At 29.6% G+C, this 13,870-nt stretch overlaps 1 protein-coding gene across 3 annotated transcripts; it reads right to left on the bottom strand.

Moving 5' to 3' along the window:
- Positions 1-10,894: 10,894 nt before the first annotated feature.
- LOC126844057 (pterin-4-alpha-carbinolamine dehydratase-like) lies at positions 10,895-13,864 on the bottom strand. Of its 3 annotated transcripts, none has more exons than XM_050581907.1 (5): positions 13,783-13,864; positions 13,344-13,634; positions 12,529-12,651; positions 12,151-12,426; positions 10,895-11,304 (listed from the first exon to the last, which is right to left on the bottom strand). In XM_050581907.1, exons 2-4 carry the CDS (start codon positions 13,425-13,427, stop codon positions 12,250-12,252), a joined length of 384 nt encoding a protein of 127 aa, XP_050437864.1. In that variant the 5' UTR covers positions 13,428-13,634; positions 13,783-13,864; the 3' UTR covers positions 10,895-11,304; positions 12,151-12,249. The 3 variants fall into 3 exon arrangements, with proteins under 3 accessions (XP_050437864.1, XP_050437866.1, XP_050437865.1); XM_050581909.1 differs by having other exon boundaries at positions 13,770-13,786; XM_050581908.1 differs by lacking the exon at positions 13,783-13,864 and adding an exon at positions 13,730-13,747.
- Between the last annotated feature and the right edge of the window lie 6 nt (positions 13,865-13,870).

The raw sequence follows: 13,870 nt of genomic DNA, 5'->3' as shown, positions 1-13,870 counted from the left end.
ACCGGACACAAAGCAAAAATGTCAAAAAAATATTTGGTTTTCCACGAGCCAAAATGATGATAAATTAAGAAAAATTAATGTCTTTGAAGAATAAACATAACGCCTGATATCATTAAAATAATAATAATTCGTTAATTGAATAAAATTTAAAAAAAATATCCACCTGATTTGTTTACCACGTAATATTGATTTATTTATATTATTACAGTTTTAATTAAAATTTCATTATTGATAAAAAAATAGTTTTATAATTAATTTCTTAATCACTATCAGGTGTTCTCGGTACAATCATGGTAAAAATGTCCAAATCTAGACCTAATCAGAGATTACCTGTATAGTTTACTATGGTCGTTGTCTGCGGTTAAGGATGAAAATGATGAAGTATACTAACTATTTACCAATACTAATATATTGGGCTAAACTATGACTTATTTGCGCCGCCGTCGTACTCTAAGACGAGTTAACTTAAATAAACTTATTCTGTTTTGGGCGTAGGAGTGGGTACTATTTTCTACAAAATGTATAATATGGTCTGACTTATTTTTGATAAAAATGTACAGTTGTCAATCTATAAACGGTCTAGTTTATGTTCAATATGCAGTATTGTAAATATTTACTTTAGGAGTAAATTAAAAAAAATAAATAAAAGACTAGGGTATTACGTTATTATTGTACATTGGGTAGTTACACTCAACAAAACCAATTATATAAAAGATCATCTTTGTTAAATTAAATATACTGCTTTTAATATATTTTTTTGAGTTTATAGTAAAAGTCAACTATATGTAAACAAGCATAATAGAATTGGCATTTTTCGATGCCTATTCTAAATATCTGAACACACGGCAGTGGACCAGTCGAAGTTCCAGCAAGCATGCCAACGTATCTTTACACGAACCCATTTATTAGGTTTTCTCACTCCCATATCGCTGCTTCTTTTTAAAATGGGCTCTTGGAATTTAAAACATAGATTAAGCTTAGGTAGCTTAGAACACTGTAAAAAATCTAGACTTTCATCTTAAGCCTTTTCAAAAAGGGGCGAATTTATTATTTAAATGTTTGCATCTTTATTACTGACTGACTCATTCACTCATCGTCAAAATGTTAAGGCACATCCCAGTATAGGTGTAAATGTGAAATTTGGCACAAAGGTAGTTATTATAGTGGAAGTAAAGGGAAAAATCTTAAAGTTGCAAAAGTTACAAAGTTCAAAGGGCCAAGTTCCAGAGCAGAGGTTTACTCAGCTTAGACATTTTTTTAAACGGTGGCAGAATACAGTATTACCAAAATTTCGCTGGACCTAAAATTATCAAGCAAGTACCGCGACGAAAATGTTGGGAAAACAAACACACTGCATTATTGTTGTCAGCCATAATGATGGAATTGGGACATTCAAAGTCATCAACATCAAAGCCCATCGGAGATCGGTCAGCATACTTTTTTGATATCTTATTCCTACTACGTATAAATCGCGTTTAAACACTTTATAAAATTTCCAATTTTAAATTAAAATTTGGAGAGGGTTTAAAATTTAAAAAGTACTCTGGCCGATCTCAAGTAAACTTCATGACAAATTCAAGTATGTGCCTATCATAATATGTACACTGATACTCCCTGTCATCTAGAACAATAACGATGTAGTTAAACGTTATTTTATTTATACGGCTGTTACGAACAAAATATAATATAACTTTGGAAACAATAAATCGTTTTAATTAACTCATTTCAAATATTTAATAATAGAACAGACACAAGATTCGATTTTCATTCTAAAATAATGAGCAGACTCCTATTCAAAGTAACACAATAATTGTTAATTATTTATAAGTTGCCAATTATAATGCTTAGGCATGTTGTTTGAACATCAGTTAAACAGATTTGCTTTTGGTGCGCAAAGGTTTACTCAGCTTAGACATTCCTTAAACGGTGGCAGAATACGGTATTACCAAAATTTCGCTGGGCCTAAAATTATCAAGCAAGTACCGCGACAAAAATTATGGGAAAACCGACACACAAGATTATTGTTGTCAGCCATAATGATGGAAATGGACGATTCAAAAAAGAAGTCCAATGTGGACGTTAAAAAGACAACCGGATCAAAGAATAATAGTAAGGTACCCAGCCGGCGTGAAACAAAGAAAGATACCAAGGTTAAAAAACCGAATAGCAAAGACGGCGATGATAAGAAAGAGAACTCTACTCCGAAAAAAGAAACAATACAGAAAAATCCACAACAAGTGACTCATAGAAGCCCTGGCTTTTTCCAAAGTTTGTTTCTAAATTCTTTACTAGTCGCAATTTTGCTAATTTTAATTGTTATACTCTGCCTCGTGATAATAATAAAACGTTGATAAGCCTTAATTACAACCTGACAGCAAAACCTTAAAAGTTTAAATATATTTATTCAATCTGATACAGTGTCATATTGTGCACATAATATTATTTGTTATACAAATTTTACATTTTTAAATAGGAGTTTTTTTCAAAAATATCTGGACGATAACTATATTAAAAGAAATTAATTTTTTGTATTAACTCCCTAACTGACCTTTAGTGTGTGCTTATGATTAGATTAATATGATTTAACGGTATTCTAAAATATTTTGATTGATTAGCCTTGTTAATTATATCATTATGTTATGTTTATAATCACGCTTAAAACTCAAGTTAATGACTCTCTCTCTCTAATACAATAGAATATTTCTACTTAAAGTTTTATTTTGGAGTCTCGTTTTCTACTCAAAAACATGCCTTTAAAAGAAAACAATGACACTTTTTCGAGCAACTGAATTTTAATAATTAGCGCTTATAACTTTTGAAATTGAAATGGTCATATACAGGGTGCTCAAAAAGTTTGGAACCCCTTGATTTTCAGAGTCGCTTTTTATTTTTATTTAAATTTAAAATTTTTAATGTTATAAGTGAATCTTAACGCACATTTTAAGCCCAAATCTGAATGTTAACCTTATGCAGTTTGCGCATGCGCACTATCAACTTTTGAAATTAAAGTAGGAACCCCAATATTTTTCGAAATATCCTGTTATTTTGAAGACAAAACAATTTTTTATACTCGACTGTTAAAAAGTAATATTTAAAGTTCAAATTAGTGCGCTATTAAGAAGCATATTTTATTGCTATATTAGAGACAAATATTTTGGTTTTGTTTTAAAAAAAGGATAATATATTACCTAAACTATTATTTTAAAGAAAACAAATTTACTATAAAATTGAATTAAATGACTAAATTGTTATTTTAAAATTTCTTAGAAAAAGTACTAAATGTATTCATTTTTGGAGACGCTATAAATTATAACGAAGCATCATATTGCTAGCGTATATCATAACTATTGAATAAACATAAAAGTAAAATTAATTAAATATTAATTACTAAATAAATATTTATAAATTAACAACATTTTGTTGTCTAGGTTCATAAGATACTGTACAACACAGTATTGATATACTAAATAAATGCATAAATAAAAATAAGAAACTTAAGTAGGTAATTGTTCAATAACAGTTGTGGCATAATTAAAAAATTATTGTATTCGTAATCTAATTTTGTTCAGAATACAGCTACAAAGTTTATCGTTTAACAGAGAACAGGAAAGTATATATTAAAAATATGAATAGAAAACAATAAAGGTCCAAATATTTGTTTTACCCATATTGTGTCTTAAATTATAAAAAAATATTAGTAATTAATCACTACGGTTTATTATTGTAATAAGTAAAAATGAAACTCAATTTAAGTGCTATACATTTTTTACAGAAATATAAATGTTCAAATTGTTTCGGTAAGTTAAGTTGCCGGAAAGGTAAATTATCATGTAATAATATTCGTTACTTCGGCTAAAGCACCGCCATAATAATCATCATACTTAGAACAGCCATAGTTATATACTAGTCAATAGTGGATATAAAAGCAATACTGTTACTAGGATTTTATTTTTTTCAAAGTATTAATATTTTAATACATGTTGTACAGGGTGATTGGTTAACTAAGGTTCTCTCAAATTCTTCTGAGATGGTAGACCTTTTTTTTTACAGTTTTTAGTTAATCTAAAATTAATACATTTATTTTTGATAAAAATATATCAAAATTGGGTGGACTAAATACAATAAAATTATGAAAAATGAATAATATGTTTTTTTCATTCTTTAATGCCAAAATCACCTTTTACTAAAAACTATATACTGTACTGTTTTCGTCAAACGCAGACGAATAACAACAGCTTTTCAAACATGACATTGAACACAATTGAAATTCTTACCTCGTATTAGCATTGAAATTCGTTGCAATATTAGAGGAACGCGCGACACAGCGTCTAAAAAATTATATTATATGTATTTTCTTTTTGGCCGCCAAAATATGTGTTATTATTAGTTTTGCACAATATCTTGCAATTCGGAAAAACATTTTAATATTATAATTATTTTTTTGGCTAGAAATCGTATAGCCTACAAATATTACTTCTTGTTAATTGACCAAATGATTTAATACCGCACCACTTTTATTATCGGCGTTGTAGTTTGTTTATAACTGAAAAAAAGAAAACTTATATAAATAAACATTGTCAACACACACAAAAAAAAACAGCGTAGAATTTCGACGATTTGTGTGGTTCAAGACAAAACAAGAACCAACACAATTTGTGTAGTAATAATGAACAAGTAATATTTCATTAAGACTAATACATTAAAGTAATAATTAAAGACTTATAAAAATATAAAGTACATAGATAGCATACATGAAAATAGCGAGAAAAGTATGTAACTAAGACACCCACAATACCCTTTGATATAAAAGGGTACCTAGATTCAACACTCTAAAAAAATTCAAATTCAAATCGTTTATACCGCAAAAGTGTGAAATCCGATCGACATGTTTATCATCTGCTATTAAATACCCATTTTCCACACCCCTTCTCCCGTCAACAACGATTTTTTTTTATATAAAAAGCTTAAACTAAATAGGTACAGTCTAACCAAGTAAAGTATTAACCCGTACAGCGAGATTGTACCGACGACATTAGCAGCACGAAAAAGATTCTTCAATGATGTATGCATGGAGTTTAGTCTACGATATGTCAACATGATGGACTTAGTGAGTACTGACATATATGCGAACATCTATAATATATCAAGTAACTACCATGCCAAAGAAGAATTCGAACGTATCTTAAGCAGTGCAATTGAGTTCTTCGCAAATGAAATGGACGCTGCATCAAGCGGCGATGGTGACGAACTCAATGTACTGGATCAACTCCAAAGTGAATATATAAAATTTTATATTAACGGGTAGTATCGGTTTAGGTTAAAATCAACACACACATTTTTTAACAAATGACTTGAAAAATGTATAAAATTGTAGATTACATACATATATCATATTAGTAATAGTATTATGTTTGACCTCAAAATGTCTTAAAGTGTTTGCCGAAAATTCCTTGTGTGTTATCTTTTAATAAAAATCTACGTAATAAATGAATATGCAATTTAAAAAATATATATATATTTCCCTTATAGTATTTGTATAATTATTATATTATAATTTTTCGCCCAAAATGGTTTTCATCAGTTAACAAAGTGCAATTTTCCTTTTTTTTTTTTTGGTTCTCCTTCATGACTTAATGTTTGACTACAGAATTTTGGAAAACAAATTTACATGTATATACGTAATAGCTCCATTGTAGCTCTACCTACGGTCTAATTTTCATATCTTATTCCCTAAAACTTTGCTTGAAAAAGTGAATTAAAGATATTCTTAATGATGGAAAACGGTTTATGCTATTTTTTTGGTTTCCCAATGTTTACCGGTAGTACTATGATACAACTGACGTGTGCGAGCATACCAAATAAATATTTCTTATACATTTTAACTTGATCCGACTCTTTTCCTCGAAATTATAGTCAGTAAAAGTTCTAACAGTAAAACCAATACTTTCGCCGCTCTGCATCGAAGCTAAAATAACCAAAGTAGGGTCTATTAACCACAGATTAATAGATTAAAAAGATTAAAAATGATAAAAAATGTTCAAATGTTTAAGTGATTTTTAATTTTTGTAGAAATTATCATACCATAACGTATACATTAGTTATTATTATAATGTAATGGACATTTTATAGTTAGTATAATTTTGTGTAATGTTAGAAATATTCGACTATTATTAATCGTAATGTGATATTACATCGGGTACAAATTTTGCAACTCCTCGGTACAATTCTTCCGACATCACACACCTCTTGTCGGATTGAGTTCATCGATATAATCTGTAAGTGACCAAATGACGCTAAAGTTGACCGTACTGAAAGCCAATTTCAGATGAGACAAGAAAGCTTTTGCGTTCTCCAAACTATTGTACTCGATGCCCTCGTTACTGGCCGTTTTTTCCGGAAATTTGATTTGTTCTCCGATCAGGCTTGTATATGGTATAGTAAATTCTCGATTGTCTATAACGAATTCATTACCAGCGTCGCATCCGAAAGGCTCACAAAGCGTGTTCAGTGTTTCAACTAAAAAGTCGACCACATTGGCTAATGTCTTTGTGCCGCCGATAAGCTTTTTGAGATTGTCCAGCAAGCGGTTAACGTGTAAATCATCGGACAACTTTAACATAGTACTAAACTGTACCACTATATTGTGCCATTCTTGCGCGTAACGCAAGAAGGTGTCCGAATCATTAGAGTAATCTTGTAAATATGTCATGTGTTTTAACGACAGACGGACCAAGATGATTTCGAAAAAGTCAAAACACGCGTTGTAGTACATTTTAATCAGGTAAAGGTTGGTGTTGGCCCAATCCAGGTGTCGCGCATTCGCCCAAACCGTATACAGTACCGCGCTAGAGTCGTTCCAGTTCATTTTCAAGTTGTACACGTTTTGTAAATCGTATTTGATCCGTTCGTGCTTGCCCAGGTTGTGCAAAAAGAGCGTATGGATTTGTGTGTTTATTTCGAGCCTTTGTCTCAACCGATCGTCACTGATGATATCGTTTTTCCGCAGCTGAAGGTTGGCTTCGTCCAAGTGCTGTGCGAGTATAGTGGTTTTATAATAACCTGGTCCGGACGTCCCCAGCGATTTCAACACGCTGCCGTAGGAGTCGAATGAATTGTCTGGGCGACACCCGGTCAGGTCGGCTTGCAGCTTATCGACGACATAGCCAAGGGTCTCGACAGTGTTCGTCGGATTTGGGTATCTCTGATAAAAACTAGCTATCAAGCCCGTGAACAAATACAGCGCCCACATGGCGCCAATACGTTTTGCTTTCAATCCGAACAACGAAACTATCTGCGATCTCACTACATTGCTGGTACTACTGATCGGACTGACCAACCCTTTCAATTCTGTATTATAAGGTTTTCCGAGTATAATCTTAAACATCCGCATGTGCGTATACCAGCCAAACATATATCCGCACCTTAAGTCCTCGCAGAGTTGATCGTTTCCAATAGCACGTTCGCTCGTGTATGCGTATCCGGTCTCCAGTGACTGCACTAAAGTGTAAACGGACAGCGTCAAACCCAAAGCAATTAGCGACAATAGTTTAGGGCGCACCATATTGCTTAAGTTTTGAAAACGACTTAATCGGTGAAAAAGTATTTTACGTTTGCTTGGTTCTTGAGGTGACGAAATGTTGCGACTGAAAATATTATCGTTAACGAGACAAAATTGTAATGCTTCTCTTCGTATTTATGACACTTTACATATAAAAAGCTCTTTGTCGCTGTAGGTCTATTTGTTTAGACCATATTTTTTAGCTGCCAAACGTACATTCAATAATATTTTTTATTGTTTTAATTTAACCGCCTAAATAATAGAAAACGAGTACAGCGGGTTTGGCGTATAGCGGGAGCGGAGCATAGTGGGGACGGATAAGTCACAGGTCTACAAAAATTATTATAACTCAGAGTGATAAAACTGCCAATTTCTTATTTTTTTTTGTCGTGATGTTAAAATTTAATTTAATCAAGTATCATAACTATTTGTATAAACTACACGGGTACAATAATCTTAATGTGTACATTGTCTGCTAGTTAGTACACGTTTTTTAATTAGAAATTTAATATATATATTTTTTATGACTACGACGATTTGTACCTAATGATATTTAAAAAAAAATTTGGATACACTCGATATAATTTTTTATCCGCTTGAAAAAAATAATGCATGAAAAAACGAGAAATTGTCATTGTTGTTTTAATTTGCATCCGTCGTAAAATAAGTTAACGAAAAAATACAATTTTTAAGATTTTCTGCGTTTTTCCTTCATGAAAAAAGTAGTACAGATTATGTACAAGTCGTTGATATACCTATTTTTTAGTCTAATTTTCGGCTATTAAGTATTAAAACTGCGCCTAAAATATAAAAAAAGTGCCAACCCCTGTTGGTGGGAGGGGGGGGGGGGGTACAATGTTATTAAAATTAAGATTTAAAGATTTGAATTTCAACAATTGTATACTTATATTAACCCGAACATCCGGACCGCGTGGCTACTATGACAATAGTATTTTAGCATCCATAAGTCACAATATAGTATCATATTAGTGAGTAAATAAATAGTATAATATAAATCTTTGAGATAATTTATAACTCAATACATCTACGGCTCTCCTAATTATTGGCTTCGGTTTATTTATAATATTGCAAAACCCGTCTAAAGTCTAAAGATGGGCGTGACCATACGCGAACATTAAAATACAATTTATTTTTTCACCCAGTCGTATAGTTAAATGTAATTAATTTACAACTATTGTTTTTCAAGTACACAAAATCGTTTGTCCCGTGGAAACGTGCAATATTCTTAACACCTGTAGAAAACGATAATTTTCAATTAGGTATCACTTGCCCCGTTTGCACTGTAATACTGTTGGGTGTTTTTTTTTATTAATTGCGTTATTGATATGAAGAGCGGTAAATAAATAATAATCGAAATTTAAAACCGCACTAAAAACACAATTCAAGTACGACATTATATTATTATCGTAGGTTTATCTTTAATTTCCGTTATACTTCTTTCTATGTAGCAGTTGCATACTAATGGTGAAAGTGGTATCTTGTAATTCATCACCTTGGTATAGTTCTTCAAGGTATTTTCCGCATAGGTTTACCACCTCTATTGTGTCCAAGAGCAATTTACTATTTTTGCCTTTAATATTATTATTTTGAGGTAACTTTAAATGGTTCCGTAGGCTTGATCTAGCCATTCTTCTTTTGCTTAATTGATTCTCTGTTTATACAGTTTCTTAGGTTTCGATATTTTAGTTGTCCTTCTACTTCAGTCCGGTGCTTGTATTTTCGTCTTTCTTCAATTAGGTCTATGATAATTGGAGTGATCTATTTCTGAATAGATTTTTTCCTATACATGTTTATTGCAGTGCTTTTAATGCTCTCCCACCTTTTGTCTATTGGTTCTTTTTACTCATCTTTATTGTTGTACATTTTGTCCATGTTTTTTTTAGATCTTCAAATACTTCCACGATTTCCAACTCTTTGAAATTATAATTTGTTTGTACTCTTTCAACTTTAACGATTTTTTTAGCTTTATACAAAATTGTATAATACATTTATTTATTTATTTATTATTAAATTATAATTTATTATGTATTGTTAATAAAAAATGCTGAGTAAATAAGTATTAGGGAGATCAAAATAATATCTCCACGTGTAAATTATATTAAATGTATGTAAAATATTTAAGACAGAAAATATTAGGGAGGGGGTCACAGTTGTACAGGAATTATTACAATTTAAAGTGTTAAATTACGTTTAAATAAACGTTTTAGATAGTAGGAACGCAAATATCGATAAAATTATAACAATGACGACAATAATGAGCTTATAATAGTCAAAATCATAATTTCTTACCTTCGATGCGCAACTATAAAATATGTAATTAATTTTTTATTAACAACAATGTCGAAAGTTTTCGAAGATAAATAATTTTTTTCGAAAAAAAGCCGTGTGATAAGGTGAACCTACAACGATTATTTAACATATAGTTAAGAAAGAGTCCAACTTAGCAAAGTTGTGGCGAAGCAATTTTTTAAATTTCTAAAAATGATTTCATCAATAGGTACAAACGCTTCCATGTGCATTTGCAAATAGTAAGAATGTAGCAAAACCGTTTTAAATTGTATAGAGAATATTTCTAAATATTCTTTATAAAATATTCTAACAATAAAATTAACAATTAATAATTTAATTGCAATAATTTTAATTTAATTTGAAGTTTTAGTGCTATTAGGTATTATTGGATTGATCTTCTTTCAATAATAATTGTTTCCTTTTGTTACCCATTTACCGTAATTTGTATTATAACGAAAATGTTTTTAACACCTGTTAACTATTAAATTACTTACCTATAGCAATTTGAAATTTTCAACGTCATAAGTGTTATTTTCCACTTTATTTTTTGGGTTTCTTAAATAAAAAAAATATTGAAAAAAGGTAGATCTAATGTGGCTCAATAACAATTAACATACAATTTTAGCAATGCTTTATTGTTGAACATTTGTAGGTGATCAGTTTAACACGAGACACATTTTTTGTTTTTGGATAGGCACAATATTTTCAATAACAAGGAAATCCCGAATATTCAAGAAACGCGACGAATCACATATATTTGTGTAGAAAATTAATTATGTTTAGTAGTTTTTAGCTTCTACATTTTGAAAACAGCATTTTTTTTTTGATTATATAATTATTTCTTAAGGACCTGTGATTCTATCGTGTTGGGTTTTAAAAAGTTTTGCTCTTACCCCTATTAATTGTACTTTATAGTATAAAAGTAAGTTAAATAATATAAATATATATATATATATTATATATATATATATTTATCCGGTTGGGCTATCCAAAACCAATTCAATTAGTAAGTAAAAAAAAAAAACATTTATCGTAGTCTGACCTGGAAATATATTTCTCCAACATTTATAAGTAATCGAGATTTGAAAATACAATTACTTTTATAAATTAGTTAAACATTCTGATTTATTCAATTGAACTTTTATATTATGATAAATGAGATTTCTCCAATTATTAGAATTTCTGAACGAAATACCGAGAACGTAAAATTGTTCTTTTTGTAAACTGTTGTCTAATAACAATAATAAAAATATATCTAATTATTTCTGTTAATCGACGACAGGCGATCATTGATGTTAATACTAAAAACAGTGATGAAGTTGTATGGATGGAAATGAAATGGGATGTAACAATATTTTTGCTATTGTATCGACTCCTGGTAGTTTGCTCGCGATGTGTCCGATTTCATGCAGGTTTTCGGTCAAACTGATATATATATCTATATGGAAAAAAATATATTAATATACATATATAATTACCAAATAATAAAGTATTTAAATAAAAACCTAACATTCATCTTATAAATAGTTATATTTTATCATTATGTTAACATTAAAACATTAACGTTATTAAATCAGCCAAAATAAAAATATACATATTCAAATTTTAAATTTATATATATTTTTTAAAGTGTTTTCAGTATATTTAAAAGAACCACCGACAGGATTATATTATACGAGTGGTATTGAGTTAATCCAAGGAAAATAACTAAAGCAAGTGATTTGGCTACCCATTGAAGAAAAAAATTTACATTTTTGTTCCAGATACAACTTAAATGTCAACACACGTCTGTCTGTATAAAAGTCAAAACAAAATTGAAAACATAAGTTAATTAATGTGCATTTAATATAAAAAGTTAAAAGGCTACACGCTATATGCTAAGCGTAATAAGTCAATGTCTAAAAGTCAAGACTGGACTAAAGTTATACAGTTGAAGTATTATATGCTTTGCAATTAATATAGTCGGGACGGAAATTCTGGTATTTGATCGTGATTGAAACCAAGGAATCCTTAATTGCCAGTCGAATACTCTCATACAAACAAGTCGGAAGGTAGCTCGGCAATCAAAGCACCCAGTTGGCATTAATTCAGTGGTGTTAGTTCAAATCCAGGTCGCCCACTGAATTTTTTGTTTTATTAACTATAATGAATATATAAAACCCTTAATACTCCAGGTTCTACAAATCTTGCCTGTTTTTTACATTAATTACACACTTATTTAGTACCATATTATAAAAGTGGAATTTTAATAACATTTGTAAAATTTTATTAACTTGACATACCTTATAATATATTAAATAAGTGTCCATATTTTGTTTTTTTCTTTAAATCCTAAGTACATATATTATACAAGTAGATATTTTAAAATATACTACAAGTCTCTAAACTTTTTTCTCGATTTTGTCCATAAATGTGGCAAGATTTACATCGTTAGTAGATAGTCCGCTCACGTCATGAGTAGCCAACGTGACTTGTACTTTATTATAAACATTGAACCATTCTGGGTGGTGATTCATCTTTTCACTTTTAATTGCAACTTGAGTCATAAACCCAAATGCCTGAAAAAAATAAAAACAATTTTAATTAAAACTTAAATATTTTTTTTATATACGTATATATTTTTATATTTCAGTAAATTTATATAAGTAAAAAATGTTTACTTGGATAAAGTCAGCAAACAAGAATTCTTTGTAAATAGCGTCTCTTTCCTTTACCATAGTCCACTTATTGGAAAATAATGGAGCCAACAGCTCATCCCGTTGTTCTTTTGTTAACAGACTAGGCTACAACAATACACATTATGTTAATAAGTAATTAATAATATTTTTTCATAACAGGGAATAAAAAAGTAATTTAATAGTTTCTTTAATGTTTATACATTCAAGTTTTTCAGATTCAATAGACTGCACCTTTTTTCAAATATGCCACTGCACAGTGGAAAGGAGCTAAACTAAACACTTCTCAAGAATTGGAGAGAAGACTAAGCATTGACATTGATATCTGTACTTTAATAGTTAAATATATTTTATCTTAAATCAATTTTGTTTTTAAGATGGTAAATAAAAATATATTTATAGTAAACCACTTTCGATTTTACTTATTTTAAATAAAAAAAAAAACACTTCATTTACTAAGTGCATAACTATTTAATTTTTATAAAAAATAAACATCAAGTAATTATTGGGAGCTAATATTATAATGTAAATACACACAATTGATAAACATTTATCTATTACCTAATACGGGTGTTTTATTTTTTAAATTGTATATAGTTTATACAAGTACTGTTTGGCAAATCCTAATAGACAAAAGTTCCAAGTTTTAATTAAATTCATTAATTTATCTAATGTTATAATACAAATTTATTATAACTAAATCAATTTTCAAAATGTATTTTCTCTTTTAGATGAAACCAATCAAAATTTTTAATTTATTTTTATATAAATAATCAGATATATACTTTATGTATACTTACCATTTTTCTAGTGGTCTTTGTCGAATATCGGAACAAACACTGGAGTACTGGTTTTGTCGCAGTCCTGAACAGTAATGTACTCATTAAAATATTATACTTCAACAACAATAGCTAATAATGTGAAAGTATTTGAATTTCGAAATACCGGTTTGTTTTGTTGCAAGCACCTTATGTAAACACAATTGAAATTAATCAAAGACAAATTAAAAACTTGTGTTATCGGTTATCTAATAGGTATTGTTGATACTTATCGATAAGTCACAATGATATTATCATGAACGTTGCATACAACTGAAAAAAATTGTAAATTAGATGGTTGATTTCAGTTTTTATAATATCATAAGTCATAAACGTTTAATAGAAAACTATAAGCAAATTAAATTTACATGCTAATATGACGGTTTTAAAAAGTTGAAATTACTTTACCGGCTGTAGTTACCTATTTGTTGTTACTAGCTGCTAGCTATTATTTTGTTATTAAACAAGAAAGTTTTGCTTATCACCGTCTGCCCATCGATGCTCATCAA

The sequence above is a fragment of the Adelges cooleyi genome, unplaced genomic scaffold (assembly GCF_023614345.1).
Source record: "Adelges cooleyi isolate 19-005CV unplaced genomic scaffold, UGA_ACOO_1.1 ACOO_flye_CR_arks_rails_tigmint_CR_PRNA_605, whole genome shotgun sequence".
NCBI lineage: Eukaryota > Metazoa > Arthropoda > Insecta > Hemiptera > Adelgidae > Adelges > Adelges cooleyi.
This window is presented reverse-complemented; position numbering and strand designations above follow the sequence as displayed.